This window comes from Ctenocephalides felis, unplaced genomic scaffold (genome assembly GCF_003426905.1).
Source record: "Ctenocephalides felis isolate EL2017-DRISC unplaced genomic scaffold, ASM342690v1 CF-g0.4_SCAFFOLD_00845, whole genome shotgun sequence".
Taxonomy (NCBI): domain Eukaryota; kingdom Metazoa; phylum Arthropoda; class Insecta; order Siphonaptera; family Pulicidae; genus Ctenocephalides; species Ctenocephalides felis.
This window is the reverse complement of record NW_020536999.1, coordinates 86,262,743-86,279,216: the sequence shown is the minus strand read 5'-3', so window position 1 is coordinate 86,279,216 and position 16,474 is coordinate 86,262,743. Positions and strand designations below refer to the sequence as shown.

At 31.3% G+C, this 16,474-nt stretch overlaps 3 protein-coding genes and 1 long non-coding RNA gene across 8 annotated transcripts; 2 read left to right on the top strand and 2 right to left on the bottom strand.

Moving 5' to 3' along the window:
- Positions 1 to 1,844: 1,844 nt before the first annotated feature.
- Positions 1,845 to 3,014, bottom strand: LOC113391256 (zinc finger protein 675-like). The gene is made up of 2 exons (XM_026627203.1): positions 2,615 to 3,014; positions 1,845 to 1,984 (listed from the first exon to the last, which is right to left on the bottom strand). Exons 1-2 carry the CDS (start codon positions 3,012 to 3,014, stop codon positions 1,845 to 1,847), a joined length of 540 nt encoding a protein of 179 aa, XP_026482988.1.
- A 7,925-nt stretch (positions 3,015 to 10,939) lies between these two features.
- On the top strand, positions 10,940 to 12,824 carry LOC113363696. Of its 5 annotated transcripts, none has more exons than XR_003365950.1 (8): positions 10,940 to 11,050; positions 11,116 to 11,186; positions 11,255 to 11,383; positions 11,485 to 11,747; positions 11,822 to 12,060; positions 12,162 to 12,390; positions 12,465 to 12,601; positions 12,690 to 12,824. It is a non-coding gene; the product is annotated as an uncharacterized LOC113363696 (long non-coding RNA). The 5 variants fall into 5 exon arrangements; XR_003365947.1 differs by having other exon boundaries at positions 11,013 to 11,186; positions 11,822 to 11,854; positions 11,927 to 12,060; XR_003365948.1 differs by having other exon boundaries at positions 11,013 to 11,186; positions 11,822 to 11,854; positions 11,917 to 12,060.
- Positions 12,825 to 14,043: 1,219 nt separating this feature from the next.
- On the top strand, positions 14,044 to 14,772 carry LOC113391255. The gene has a single exon (XM_026627202.1). It carries the CDS (start codon positions 14,044 to 14,046, stop codon positions 14,770 to 14,772), a length of 729 nt encoding a protein of 242 aa, XP_026482987.1.
- A 528-nt stretch (positions 14,773 to 15,300) lies between these two features.
- Positions 15,301 to 16,470, bottom strand: LOC113391254 (zinc finger protein 675-like). Its single transcript, XM_026627201.1, has 2 exons — positions 16,071 to 16,470; positions 15,301 to 15,440 (listed from the first exon to the last, which is right to left on the bottom strand). The coding sequence occupies exons 1-2, from the start codon at positions 16,468 to 16,470 to the stop codon at positions 15,301 to 15,303; spliced, it is 540 nt and encodes a 179-aa protein (XP_026482986.1).
- Between the last annotated feature and the right edge of the window lie 4 nt (positions 16,471 to 16,474).

The following is a 16,474-nucleotide window of genomic DNA, read 5'->3' as shown; positions in this document are numbered from 1 at the left end:
CGTGTGGAATATGGAGTCAGAATATGAAAACTTTTTTCGTCTGCAAATGCAACCATAATATTCAGTTTAAGGAGAAAATGTCACAGTGCTCCTATAAGACAATTTAGAGAATACTGGACTAATTATTACTGATTGGTCTTATAGCACTTAATAAAAAAAAAAGATAAACTATGATTTCCAATAAGAATCAAGAAATGCAGTTTATTAAATTTGAGTGTTACCAAAACCACTAACATCTACTTAATTAATTCACATTAATGAAGATTACCATTTATTTTGAAATCTATATTTCAAAGCCGGGAGAATGTTCGCGCCAATCAAAGCATGCGGCTATATTGATATATAAACAAAAAAATCATCTATCAGAAATTTATACAAATCAATCAATCAGTCAGAACGTAATCAAAAACAGTATTAAAATTATTATAAATATACTTATAACTTGTTATTAATATAAAATAAATATATACAGTTATAATCAAAGTATTTACAATTGGTCCTTCATAAGGCAAGCAATCAAATCAATCCTAAATTTTTCACAAACTTTGACGAATTTGTAAAGCTAAACGAGTTGTCGTAGGGCCGTAATATTTTACTATCATCTACAAGACTATGGTATCTACCGTCAAAAAAATAATCATAAAAATCGTCGATTTTTTTAACAAAAACTTTATTACAAGAAAACGGCCCGGCCGATCTCTACCAAAAACTAATCAGCACGATTCCCAGCCAATATCTTTTGAACGGTTTTTGAATTTTCAAAATCGATTCACAATTGCGGGCTAAAACGTATACGAAAAAATTTTCACTTTTCTGCGATTTACAAAGAAACGGCTCGGCCGATCGTCACGCAAAACTCAGAAACGCTAGTCCTCATCGAGATACATCGAATGGCTTTTAAATTTTTGAAATTGGTTCAGCCATTTTGGAGAAAACGTCGATTTACTGCAAAAAATCTGTTCACACACACGGCTCGCACACACACACATACTTTTTCCAAATTTGGTCTCATTCGATTCAGAATGGCTTGAAACGTCGAGAAAACATAAAATTACCAAATCGGATTTTTTGATGAAAACATAAACTTCTCTTTCGGGAAGTTAATTATACAAATGAGGGCTTTTAGAAAAAAGGATTTGAAAAATACGTTTTCCAAAAAAGAGTGTGAAAGTAATAACATTTCAAAAAAAAAAAATATTTTGAGTGTCTAATAACACTTTCGAAACCTTTAGTAATGTTTCTGTGTACAAATGAAACTACTCACTACAATTAAATAATATTCATCTGAAACACCCCATTAAATTTATTTGAACCTAATCTGTCAAAACCATTTGACGTTTGACGTATGAGCCGCCATCGATTGTTTCATTTTGAATTGCGCTCCTACCAAAAATTTTAGCTTAAAAATGTAAATTTTCTATGAGGTTTTGAAATAAAATCTCAACTTTTTCACAACCTCTGGATTAGCACGAATTTTTCAAGATTAAGACTGGCCAAAACCGTACAGTCTTTTTAGAGTTTTAGCATACCTAACATAAAAATAATTAGGCAACAAGTTGTTATTTATATATGTTATTCAATATAATATATATTCATGGATTCTTTATTCGAGGCTTTTTTTTGAAACTTATCTAGAAATACACAAATAAAAAATTGTGAATAATAATATACTGTTGACCAAGATTAATAATACTTAATGTATAAAAATTAAAATGTGAATAAAAAATTATAAAATAATATCGAAATAGTATAGTGTTTACTGTATATTTCATACTATTTATACATTTCATTACATGGGAAAATTTTTTACAATATTTAAATTTAAGTAAACAAATATGCTTATTTCATTGATCTTCACCACGCTTCTGACTATGAAGTGCCATGTGTCTCTTCAAATTGTATGATTGAGTAAATTCCTTATTACATTCTTCACATTTATAGAAATGCTCTCGTTTATGAATCAGCATGTGTCTTTTTAGACTACCTAATTGTGTGAATGTCTTATTGCACATGTTGCATTCATAAGAGCGTACTCCACTGTGTATCAGCATGTGAGTTTTCAGACCACTTGATTTTGTGAATGTCTTATTGCATATATTGCATTCATGTGGACGTACTCCGCTGTGTATCAGCATGTGACTTTTCAGATTATTTGAGTTTGCAAATGTCTTGTTGCATATATTGCACTGATGCGGACACTCACCATTGTGTATCAGAATGTGACTTTTCAGATTATTTAATTTTGTGAATGTCTTGTTGCATATATTGCATTCATAAGGACTGTGTATCATCATGTGACTTTTCAAATGACTTAATTGTGTAAATTTTTTATTGCATCTATTGCATTCATGAGGACGTACTCCACTGTGTATCAGCATGTGACTTTTCAGATTGCTTGATTGCGTGTATGTCTTGTTGCATATATTGCATTCATAAGGACTTACTCCACTGTGTCTCAGCATGTGACTTTTCAGATTACTTGATCTTGTGAATGTTTTGTTGCGTATATTGCATTCATGGGTACGTACTCCACTATGCATCAGCATGTGACTTTTCAGATGACTTGATTGTGTAAATTTCATATTGCATATATTGCATTCATAAGGACGCTCACCACTGTGAATGAGCATGTGCTTTTTCACATTACGTAATTGATTGAAAGTCTTGTAACAGATTTCACATTTGAAAGGACTTTCTTTGCTATTACTAGGAATATGATCGGCCATATGCTTTTTTAAATGGTCTGATTCTGCAAATGATCTATTGCAAATGTCACATTCATAAGTTGGTGTCTCGACTAACTCCTGTTTGACTTCTTCTTCAATTTTCACCTCAGAATTCATAAATCTTTCTAAACGCGTATCATCATCTTCAGAACACGATTCAGATTTAACAGTAACGTCAGGATCATAAAATTCATCCTCCATTTCGAGTTTAATGTCTTCTGGTGAATATTCTGGTGGTTCAATTTTAATTGTCTGATCATTCATAGTCATAATTGTTTCCTCCGACATTTTTATATTTTCACTGCTTATACTCACAAAAAATTACGAAAATAGTTGTCTGCTATATAGTCTAGATTTATCAATAATTTTAGTTAACGTGATAAATAATTTCAACTTTTACATTAATTATTTGACATTTAAAGCATAGGGTTCATTTATAGCAATAGAGAGAATAAAAACATAGAAAAGCATAAAGTATTTGAAAAGACGCGCCACTTGTTTCTCGCTTCCGATGTTATGCTGTGTCCCCACTGCACGAATCTGTGTCGAATCCTGTTCGCAACGCTCGCATGCGTTGGCTCTGTGCACGACGCACACTGCGAGCAATTTGATACATTTGAAATTTTTAGGATTCCATAATATTTTTTTTTCTTGATACAGTTCAGTTAGAAGAATAACATCTTCTCTACACATATCCATTTTCAAAATTGAGGATAAGATGCTCAATGCCTTCACTGTACAATTGAACTTATACCGTAATACAGATCAACGTTTATGTACAAGTTTAAAAAAATAACGGATACGAATACAGAATGCAGGTTGACCAACAGTTATCAGCTTTGAATAAAAATTATTAGTTCTATAGTTCTGTACTAAATATAAATACTTGTTCAGAAAAGACTTTGAACAAAAATTCAGTCTGCATATTAACAAGATTTTAAACGATAATTAGCGTAATTGCAAATAATACAATATTATTTTTTGGAGACATTTAATTTATTTTTATTTATAAATATATGATACGTCATATAAGTAGTAAGAGTGTATGTACTCTTATCATGATGATACATGATAATAATTAACTCTAAAATATGATAAATAAAGTCAATCAAAATATATTTTAGTTGGGTATGCATATATTTCAACAAATCTATAACTTAATTAACGATGTATTTCCTATACTAATAGATAAAATTATAATTAGTACATCAATTTTAATGACTGCTTGCTTATTTACATTTTTGATCGCTTCGACCATGTTCGGCAGGGTACGTGATTCTAAAAATAAACCCCCTCCCATTTTCAAACAAAAAAAAAAGAAAAAAATGCGCTATGGACATGCGCAGTGGACAAATTTGAAGGAAATTCGTGCGTTCGCACAGTATCACTCCGCTGCGCAAATTTGTTTGCGACGCACCATTCGTGCAGTGGAGCGCGGCATTATATTTAACTTCACGAAGGAGAAGTTTATGTTTTCATAACAAAATCCGATTTGCTAATTTTATGTTTTCTCGACGTTTCAAGCCATTCTGAATCGAATAAGACCAAATTTGGAAAAAGTATGTGTGTGTGTGTAAACACATTTTTTGCCGTAAATCGACGTTTTCTCAAAAACGGTTGGACCTATTTCAAAAATTTAAAAGCCATGCGATGTATCTCGATGAGGACTAGCGTTTCTCAGTTTTGTGCGGCGATCGGCCGAGCCGTTTCTTTGTAAATCGCAGAAAAGTTTTTCGACGATTTTCATGAATTTTTTTTTGGCGGATACCATAGTCTTATACTTATACCATAGTCTTATTTATGTTTACTTATCTATGATCTTATAGATCATACTATAGTATTACGATCCTACGACAAGTCGTTTAATTTTAAAAAATTGTCAAAATTTGCAAAAATTTGTGTCAAAATTTATAACTTTTATTGACGTTTGCTTAAAAACGCCTGAATCGATTTCAAAATTTTAAAAGCCATTCGATATATTTTGATGTGGATTATCTTTTTTCAGTTTTGTGCAGCGATCAGCCGAGCCATTTCTTTGTAATTTGAAAAAAAGTTAAACTTTTCGTCGACGTTTAAGTTCATACTGCAGAATCGATTTTAACAACATCAAAAGCTGTTCGAAAGATATTATTTGGGAATGAAACTAATTAGTTGTAGGTGAAAATCTATCGAGCCGTTTTCTTGTAATTATATACATAATAAAAAGTATTTCACAATTATAGGTAACTAAAAAACAGTATTTACAATGCAATAACAAATTTACAACAAATGAGTAATATTAATTGCTTAATGACCAACAATGTATAGAAACTACACAGAAATAGTGTAGGACATTTAGAATAGAGTGATAAAATCACAAAAACTGACTAATAATGATTTCCTAATGACTAATAATAATATAATCAAAAATTAAAAGCTAAGAAGAGAAAAGCGTAGGAGCATTAGGAGTATTGATAATGGAACAACAAATTTGGAATGACAAATAAAGCAAAATTTTAAAAAGTTAAAATAACTTGTTATAATGTACAATACCTCACAAACAAAAAAATGCTAAGAATATAAAATACATATATTGATATAAAAATTGAGAGAAAATTAAATTCTTGGGATTAAAATTCATTTATGACACATTCTTTTTTGTTAACTCTGAATTTAATAGTTATTTTGCTATCTTATTAATCATTGATAAAGTTGCATTAATAAATCTTTGAATAGTTTGCGATCTGTTCATATAATTTATACTTTATTTCTATGATCTATAATGGATTTATACATAGATAAAAGGATAAAAGAATAGTAGTATATGCAATGGATTTCAGTATACTTTTCCTAATGGTTATGGTCTCATAAGTTGCGATCCATTATAGTTACTTTAGCAATGATTTAATATGTTTCGATCCATGAAACTTATTTATCTATGTTTCGTCTGAAAATACGAATATTGGCGTCACTGCACAATCGCCGCCATGTTGAGCAATTGACAGTTGTGAACAAACGTCAAAACATAATTGGATTTAAACCTATTCTCATGCATTAAATTTAATAAATAGATATATAATTATCACAAGTAAATTATCAAAGTGAATATCTGAACGAAATTCATATACAAACAATACAAGTCAAAAGGAATGAATTTTGAAATAAATAATGACATTATAATTAAAACAGAACCGATTGAAAATTTAGCAACAGAAAATGGAATTGTGCAGAACGAATCAAATATAAAATCTGAATCACATTTTGAGGACGATGGAAATTGTTTATATAATTTCATAAAACCTGAGGTGACGATAGAAGAAGAAATCGAAGAAGAAATTGAAGAAGAAAACCAGGAGGTATTTAACTTCATTTGTGCAATTTGCATAAACACTTTAAAATATTAAATTACTTAAACAACAGTATGGTCATCTTTACTGACAATTGTCAATTTATATGCAAAGTCTGCAATAAATTCTTTGAACGTTCAAGATGGTTTTTCTCGAGTGCACCCAGAATGGTTACGTGCATATAGTTAGCAGCAAAGTCTTTTATGAGCATTGTCTATATTTAAAACTACTGTGATAAATTAAATTAAGTCCTAACATTTTAGCCTTTTCTAGTTATAAATTTTAAAATCCTTTGCATATTTTCTTAGAAATTCCTACACACAGGTTCACATAATCAATACGGTATCAAGCTTTATTACAAAAAGTTGCTTGATTAATTGTTATTATTCTCAATTAAATCTAATTCACAATAATAAATATTGCAAAATTTACTTTTTTTCTATTACATTACCAACTGGTATACTAGTTTTTCTATTATTACTTCTTACTCATCAGGTTCTAAAATATTTCTATTCAATAATAATAAATATAATCTTTATTTGACAATTTCAGTTTCAATTTCATATCTTGTATCAATAAACTTAATGTTTACAAGATTTTGCCATGCAATTCAATTAATTTATTTTTTATCATAGGCTACTACAATAGATCCGAACACCCCATCCACATGGAGAGGAACACAATCAGGGAAAAAAGAAAAATCCATGACTCGGAAGACAATTCAGCAGCCACCAAGTTTCGAATTCATTTACCTCAAATAGCTGAGGTGGGTGATAAAGGCAAAAAATTACGAAAACGTTGCAAATATTGCAGGGAAACTTATGGCAAAAGAGTGGATTCAATGTATATTTGTCCAGACTGTCCGGAGAAGCCCGGATTTTGTTTGAATCCTTGTTTTAGGTTATTCCACAAGTATGATTAGTGTAAAAAAAATTGATTGGTAAATAATTTTTATTGTTACAACCAAATCATATATATATATATATATATATATATATATATATATATTTGAAATGTTAATTTGTAGCAAAATTGTCAAAGTAAAAGAAACAACAACTAAGAACTATTTACTTTGTACGTTTCGACACGGTATGTGTGTTATCATTCAGCATATTTTTACAATCTTTAAGAGAGTTTATTGCAAAGTTTAAAAAAAAAATTGAAATATATTATAGAATTATATGCTGAATGATGATACTACATAATTTATTGTTTCTTTTACTTCGACAACTTGGCTGCAAATTAACATTTTAAGAATATGTTTTAATGTTAAACAAAAAAATATATAGATGCGGCCCGGCCGATCTTGATTACTATCTAATCAATACAATTTGCAATTAATATCTTTCAAAAAGTTGTAGAAAATTGAAAATCAGTTTGAGATTTTTTGTGAAATTTTGTACATATTAGCAAATTATAAAAAAATGTTGTGGTTGCTTCTGAAAGAATTATATATTCATAATAATATATTCATAATATTTATAAATAGAATTTATAGTAAAATTGAAATACAATTAACTACATATTGCATTTATAAGTTTCAACAAGTGTTTGCAAATTCTCTAAACTTCTGAAATCTTCATATTTTTGTTTCATATCCCTTTCTAACAGCTCACGCAGATGATTGAATGTGCTATTCAAGTACTATTGCATATAAGATTTATCTTAATAACCACGTATGGTGGAATGGTATCATCTGTTGGTGATATTTTACATTGTGTGTTGGAAAAGATTTCTGTAATATGATCAGACAACATTGTTGTGCATTTTGTGTGCTTGCTCGTATATCTCTTGACTTGTTGATAGTAAAGTTCCATTTAATCTTTGGTTTTTCCAAAAACCATATTTGTTAAGGTGTAACACCATCTTCATGTCCTTATCATCACCTAGAGTATTTTACTTTTTTAGTAGTTTATTGTAAAACCTTTCTAAATATTGTAAAAAGGTTCTTAGGGCGAGGAGGAGTCTGACAAAAAATCACGAAATATGGGGGAGGGAGGGGTATAGCAAGATATCACGTGTATTAATTTTTCAACTGATTTTTTCAAAAAATTCAATCATTTTCAAAAAAAATTTAAAAAAATTACAGTTTTATCACGTAACTAAAAATACATGTGATGTTTGGTGGGGGAGGGGGAATAATTTTGAATATCACCATGTATCACCTAGGGGGAGGGGGGGTCCAAAAATCCTTAAAAACTCGCACACGTGATTAATGGACGCCTCCTAAAATTCCTAATTCTTTTTGATAACCATATGTCCAAGTTGCTGCTCGTTTGCAGTAAACTTTGCTAAAATATGTAAAAAATAATTTAGCATCTTCCTGAAGCTCAAGCAAATAAGCATTTTGATGAAGCCAAAAATTTTCCAAATCCAAAATTTTTCAAACTTGACTTTTCATTTGGTTGTGAAAACTTTCTAAATACATATTGGTATTAATTTCTAATCTTTTCCGATAACAATGCGCCCAAGTAGTTGTTCATTTGCAGTAAACTTTGCTAAAATATGTAACAAATAACTTAGCATCTTTCTAAAGCTCAAGCAAATAAGCATTTAAATGAAGCCAAAAATCTTCCTCATACAAAATCATTTTTACTTCTACCAATATCTGATGAATGACTTCCACATCATGTCAATGTCCTTATCCATCACCTAGAGAGATAAATGACTTCTCACACCATTTCAATGTCCTTATCCATAACCTAGAGAGCTAAATGACTTCTCACACCATTTCAATATCCTTATCCATCGCCTAAAGGCAAAACCTTTTGTTACACAAATCTTTCTTCATTAACGAAGCTTTCTGTGGTAATGTCTTATGGTATGAAGCTTTACATATTATGCTGATAAACACATTGTCATCAACTTCAGCTATATTTTTTTCTACAAATATTATACCAGTTGATTTACTTAATTACTTACTAACTTACCTAACTTACTAACATTACAAAATGATGGAAGCAAAAGAAGCAAATTGTACATGCATTAATAAATGATGTCAAGATGTTGTGATCAATAAATATACCTTTGATGTCCCTCAGTAAATTCTTGTCCATTGGAACAAATTTGGCCTGTTTCTCATGTCCCAAATGAATCTTTCAATAATTATCAACCATTTGACCATTATAATATAATGTGGATATAATTTGGAAGGAGCATGCAAATCCAATCTTTCTACTTTCTTTTGAAAACCTGCCTAGAGGTATACGATCATCTGCATAATTCTAGTTCCGTCATTTGTTTTGCTTCCTCATGTATTGTCTTTCACATAGTCAGATAAATCCTGTTGCTCTATTCATTTTTCCATTTGTAAAAAACTGTAAATCAGTAATTAAAAATTAACAAACCATTAAATGGAGAAAGATCAGTTCTTCATATTTTATTTCAACTTTGTGGTCCAACTCAATATGATCCAGTAATGTATTTTATCTAGAATTTTTTTTTCATATGGGGCGTATTATTCTTTACAACCTAGGAGTACCTACAAATAAAGTGATGTAAATTTTTCTTTGCAGCAGAGTTTTCCCAAGAAATGTGGACACATTAAGTCCTTATGACTTTCAAACAGAACTTTATTAATCTTTGATTCAGTTTAAGTGATATAACATGTTAGATGTTCTACTTTTTCATTGATACCATAATATCACATAATATTAATTAATATAATGCAATACATATATAATAACAACAATAACTATTTGCCCTACGCCAGGATCTCTTTATTTCAATTAAGTGTTGCCTCCTTGAAGTCCACAAAAGTAAGAACGAATCATGAACGAACATTTTTTTCTTTACAAACCATGTCGATTAAAAACAAACACGGCATCCACATGAAGTTGGTTACAAATAAAAGCATGGTATATTACCCCCACGTGGCTCCAGGTACTCGATGATCCAACTAACCCCGACTGTTTCGAAAGAACCTCAATTAAGGTATTAATTAAATTAAGGTATCCACAACCTGCTACAATGCCAGGGGTGTGCAACCGTTACTAAATAAGGTTCATTACTTAACAATGATTATTTATATATGGATAATAGGGGTGTTTCCTTTTAAAGGTTTCTGAACATTTTGGCATACCTTAGAAAAAATAGATGTGTGCATATGTTTGGATACAATTTTTCGTCGACGATTTCGGGCGTGCGGATCAACCGATTTTAATGATTCAAAAAGTAATTGATTCCTATTGATAGGGAAACGTGCTGATTAGTTTTTGGCAAAAGTCGGTCCAGCCGTTCCGGAGATATGAAGCGAAGAATGCGGAAAATGGAAGTTAATTTTTTGTAAGTACAGGGCATCCGATTTGAATGATTCAAAAAGCATTCAATTTGTAATTATGAGGAGAAGTAGTGATTAGTTCTTGGAAAAAACAGTTGCAGCCGTTACGGAGATACAAAGTGAAGAGTGCAGAAAATAGAAATCGAGTTTTTAAGATAACGGAGTATTCGATATGATTGATTAAAAAAAGCATTCAATTCGTAATGATGGGGAGAAATAATTATTAGTTTTTGGAAAAGACAGGTGCAACCGTTTCGGAGATACGGAGCTAAATGTGCAAGAAAGGTAGTTTTTGAGGTAACTATAAGCATCAGATTTGAATGATTCAAAAAACAATTGCTTTTGGAGAATTTTTGTTTTTTTTTAACTTTGAAAAAAAAATTTTGATATCGAAAATAATTTGGATTTTAATTTTAATTCTAGCTAAAGTTTTAAAGCTCATATATACCCAGTAAACCACAGAAGTTAAATCTACGTAACTCATTTTGTAACTTTCGTTTCGAAACTGATGTTAAGTAAAAAAAACCGATGCTGTTACGTATAGTTGTGATCTTTAACTACCGTCGACGCGTTTCTGTCGGTACGTGGCGCGGTACGTTGCATTGTCACATAGATTAGCCTTTGAAATAGCCGTGAAGTGTTTTATGAGCGAAACGTCAAATTAATTATAGGTTAACTCAGTTAGTGCATCGTGGACGCAGAATTGAGTATTTTATCGTGTATGTTTGAAATGCAAGATATTTCAATTATTGAAACGTTATTTATTAATTGCTTTTATATTTAGTGCGAAATCAGTTGTAGAAATTAGTTAAACAGTCAGCTGCAAAAGTATTTAATATGAAACCGGCAAATAAGGTGAGTCTAATTGTACTGAAACATATTTTAATTTATAAATTATTATAATAATGTTTAGTCATTTGCAGTATATAGGCCGCCTGCAATGCAAAGTCTGTTCGTGTATTGTGATAATTGATTTGTCATGTAATAATTGAAATTTCTAACACACCAGTCAGAAACATAACCTCAATTCAGTGATATATGAATAAAGAGAAGTAAGTTATATAGTTTTATACATATTCATTTTTTATAGTTCCATTAGTATCAGAACTATTTATCTAAGCACAAACTGATATAAGTTGGTTTTCAATTGTAGAGAAAATTACAGTGCTGATAACCCCTACGAAAATGGATTTCAAACTAGGGAAATTTGCTCCAATAGAGAAGATAAATACAAAGTTAGATAAAATATTAGAAATTATTAATCCTTTGTCACCAAAAAAACAAGCAAGGCTTCAAAACATGCAAGAAGAAAAATAAGAACACATATCAATAAATAAGAACACATATCGATTAAGTGTTGAAAAGAAAATGAATTGTTGAGTATTTCTTAAGTAATGATCTTGTATTACAGAATAGGTATATTAATGTTTTACACAAAGAGAACTTTAACTAATATGATTTAGTACTAATTTGTAATGTTTTACTTTTAGGAAAGTGATATATTTAATACGAAAACGCCAGAGGTGAGTATAATTGTGCGGATTTTTTTTTAAATTTACAAATTATTATATTAATGATTAATTAGTTATTTTCAGTATATAGGTCGTGTTCAATGCAAATTCTGTTTATGTATTGTGATAATTGATTTATCACATATTTATTGAAATTTCTGACAGACCAGTCAAAAATCACATAACCTCAATTCAGTGATATGATATGAATATTATAGGTAGATAAGTGTAATATATATGGTATTATACATATTCTTTATAATTCCATCAGAACTATTCAGTTAAGCAAAAACTGCTATAAATTGCTTTTCAATTGTAGAGAAAGACTGCTCATAACCCTTATGGGTTATGTCAAAATGGATTTCAAACTAGGGAAATTTGCTCTAATCAAGAAGATAAATTGTCACCAAAGAAACAAGCAAGACTTAAAAGCATGCGAGAAGGAAAACAAAGAATACACCGGATATCACACATTATATGGATTAAGTGTTGAAGAGAACATGAATTGTTGAGTATTTCGAGTCTGATGATCTTGTGTTACAGAATTGGTATATTAAGGTTCTACATGAAGAGAATTTTAACTAATATGATTTAGTACTAATATGTAATGTTTTACTTTTAGAAAATTCACGTCTTAAAAATTAAGAGGATAAAATCAATGCAAGAAAATTATTAAGTGTGTTCATCGAATAATTATCTCTGTCATATGATTGTAAGTACTACATAGTCATCAACTTCAAATAAGGAGTATGTTTAGAGGTAATGTTCACAAATGACTAATTTGTTCACAATATTTTCAATTAAAAATTTGTTTACAATATTACTAAGATGTTTCGTTCTATTTCAGATACATTAACAGATGCAAGTGAGTTGAACATATTTAACGCAAGACTTAACTTTGCCAAGTCTGATTTAACTGAAGTTGCCAAGAGAGTTAAACATAATACATATTATGAATAAATAAATAATTATTTTTATAGGCTAACATTTTATGGACTGTCAAATTTTAGTTTTCTAATGTTAAATATGTAATATGTAAATTTTGTATATTGTAAATGATAATATTTAATAAAATTACTAAATATCCGAAATTATTATTAATATTCTATATTTGCAGGAAATTTAATTAAATAAGTATGTAACATAAAAGACACCTACACGCTTTTTTATTCAATTTAGATACGTAGCAAAAATGTAACCGCGGTGTATTAGTGTGCAACGAAACAGCCGTTACGTTCTTGCCCGCGAAATAGATGCTTCTGTGTGCCTCCCAGGTTACGAACCTGGTTCGTGCGGACGTGCCAGCGTTACGTAACGTTCATGGCTTTGTTACGTTTTGTGGTTTACTGGGATATATGTCACAATTCACGACAGATGTTAGACATGTGAGCGGGACAAAGAATATTCCGGCTGATTTGTTTTCTAGAATTGAATCAATCAGTTCCCAATTGGAAATTACCGAGATAGCAAAAGCTCAAAAGGAGGACCAGGAGCTTAAACAATATTTATCGATGAAAACGGCCTTACAACTTAAGAAACGAAAAATTTCAGGAACAAACTACTCCATATACTGCGATACATCTCAAGAAAGAGAACGACCATTCGTACCTGTAAGTCTAAGAAAGAAAATTTTTGACAGCCTGCATAATTTAAGTCACCCAGGACCTAGACTAACAATAAAACTAGTGACACAGCGCTTCGTTTGGCCAAACATCCGCCGGGACTGTAAGGTTTGGTCCAGAGAATGTTTGAAATGTCAGCGGAGTGAAGTAGTCAGGCATACCGTAACACTCATTAAGGAATTCAATGTGCCAACATCAAGGTTCATGCAGGTACATATTGATATTGTAGGTCCATTACCTCTATGCAAAAATTATCGTTATCTGTTAACTGCCATAGACCGATACACTCGATGGGTTGAAGCATATCTGTTCGCGCCAATCAAAGCATGCGGTTTATATGGATATATAAACAAAAAATCATCTATCGAAAAATCATACAAATCAATCAATCAATCAGAACGTTGTCAAAAACAATATTAAAATTATTGTAAATACACTTATAACTTGTTATTAATATAAATTAAATATATACAGTTATAATCAAAGTATTTACAATTGGTCCTTCATAAGGCAAGCAATCAAAATCAATCCTAATTTTTCAATATCCAATGCCGGACATTACATCAGAAACGGTAACACATGCATTTCTTTTATGTTGGGTCTCACGCTTCGGAGTTCCAGCACAAGTCACGAGTGACAGAGGAAGACAGTTTGTTTGACGCCTCACTATTTCGAAATGTCGCACAAGCATGTGGAATCCACTTGATACAAACATCAGCTTATCACCCGCAATCAAATGGTTTAATCGAGACAGTACACAGGACATTGAAAGCAGCTCCAATGTGCCATGAGGATCATTCATGGATAGAGGCTTTACCATGGGTATTATTAGGACTTCGCTCAGCTGTTAAAGAAGACTTAAAGAATTCTAGCGCAGAACTCACCTATGGAGAACCTTTGAGACTTCCTGGTCAATTCTTTAAAGATCACACGGGCATATCAACTACAACCGTCATGGATAAATTACATAAGATCTTTAGAAATTTAAAGCCACAGCCTACGTCATCTCATAGCCCGAAAAAGAGTTTTATCCATAAAGACCTGGACAAGTCTAGTCATGTTTTCATCAGGCAAGATATGATAAAGCCGACTCTGACGCAACCTTATGAAGGACCTTACAAGGTTTTGGAAAGAGGAGACAAGACTTTTAAACTGGACGTTTTGGGCCAGCCAAAATCCTTTTCTAAAGACAGACTGAAGCCTGCATACACGACTGCCGAAGAATGCACAACAGCAGAGCACGTCACATCTGAAAAATATACAACAAGACGAGGACGGCAGGTACGATTTCAGAATTACAAAGAATAATAATTTTCTTTCTTTTTCACCGTAGGGGGCTGTGCGGCGACACCCAAGTACAGCCCTGCATTAAATACGGGCCTGCAGCATTTGGGAATGCGCACGCATCAAGATGGCCGTCTCAGGCCTGAATAAAAGAACCCGCCATCGAAGCAAAAGGCCTATTCTACCATTCGGCAGCCAGGAGAGATATACAGCACGATATAAATATTGTACCTATATTTCACGGCGAATAAACAATAACAAACTATACCAAAACTGTTTCAATCCATAAACTGCTTCTATAAACAGATTTTTTATTCGAGGTATTTTTATGGAACTTATCTAGAAATACACAAATAAAAAATTGTGAATAATAATATACTGCTAACCAAGATTAATAATACTTAATGTATAAAAATTAAAATATGAATAAAAAATTATAAAATAATATCGATATAGTATAGTGTTTACTGTATATTTCATACTATTTATACATTTCATTACATGGAAATTTTTTTTACAATATTTAAATTTAAGTAAACAAATATGCTTGTTTCATTGATCTTCACCACGCTTCTGACTATGAAGTGCCATGTGTCTCTTCAAATTGTATGATTGAGTAAATTCCTTATTACATTCTTCACATTTATAGAAATGCTCTCGTTTATGAGTCAGCATGTGTCTTTTTAGACTACCTAATTGTGTGAATGTCTTATTGCACATGTTGCATTCATAAGAGCGTACTCCACTGTGTATCAGCATGTGAGTTTTCAGACCACTTGATTTTGTGAATGTCTTATTGCATATATTGCATTCATGAGGACGTACTCCGCTGTGTATCAGCATGTGACTTTTCAGATTATTTGAGTTTGCGAATGTCTTGTTGCATATATTGCACTGATGCGGACGCTCACCATTGTGTATCAGAATGTGATTTTTCAGATTATTTAATTTTGTGAATGTCTTGTTGCATATATTGCATTCATAAGGACTGTGTATCATCATGTGACTTTTCAAATGACTTAATTGTGTAAATTTTTTATTGCATCTATTGCATTCATGAGGACGTACTCCACTATGTATCAGCATGTGACTTTTCAGATTGCTTGATTGCGTGTATGTCTTGTTGCATATATTGCATTCATAAGGACTTACTCCACTGTGTCTCAGCATGTGACTTTTCAGATTACTTGATCTTGTGAATGTTTTGTTGCATATATTGCATTCATGGGTACGTACTCCACTATGCATCAGCATGTGACTTTTCAGATGACTTGATTGTGTAAATTTCATATTGCATATATTGCATTCATAAGGACGCTCACCACTGTGAATGAGCATGTGCTTTTTCACATTACGTAATTGATTGAAAGTCTTGTAACAGATTTCACATTTGAAAGGACTTTCTTTGCTATTACTAGGAATATGATCGGCCATATGCTTTTTTAAATGGTCTGATTCTGCAAATGATCTATTGCAAATGTCACATTCATAAGTTGGTGTCTCGACTAACTCCTGTTTGACTTCTTCTTCAATTTTCACCTCAGAATTCATAAATCTTTCTAAACGCGTATCATCATCTTCAGAACACGATTCAGATTTAACAGTAACGTCAGGATCATAAAATTCATCCTCCATTTCGAGTTTAATGTCTTCTGGTGAATATTCTGGTGGTTCAATTTTAATTGTCTGATCATTCATAGTCATAATTGTTTCCTCCGACATTTTT

Bases quoted from the DNA above. Each gene is read 5' to 3' on its own strand.
- LOC113391254 (XM_026627201.1), bottom strand. From the start codon at position 16,470: ATGTCGGAGGAAACAATTATGACTATGAATGATCAGACAATTAAAATT. The intron at 15,441-16,070 runs GTGAGCGTCCTT...TCACACAATTAG, and splicing joins GCACATGCTCATTCACAGTG to GTAGTCTAAAAAGACACATG.
- LOC113391255 (XM_026627202.1), top strand. From the start codon at position 14,044: ATGCATTTCTTTTATGTTGGGTCTCACGCTTCGGAGTTCCAGCACAAG.
- LOC113391256 (XM_026627203.1), bottom strand. From the start codon at position 3,014: ATGTCGGAGGAAACAATTATGACTATGAATGATCAGACAATTAAAATT. The intron at 1,985-2,614 runs GTGAGCGTCCTT...TCACACAATTAG, and splicing joins GCACATGCTCATTCACAGTG to GTAGTCTAAAAAGACACATG.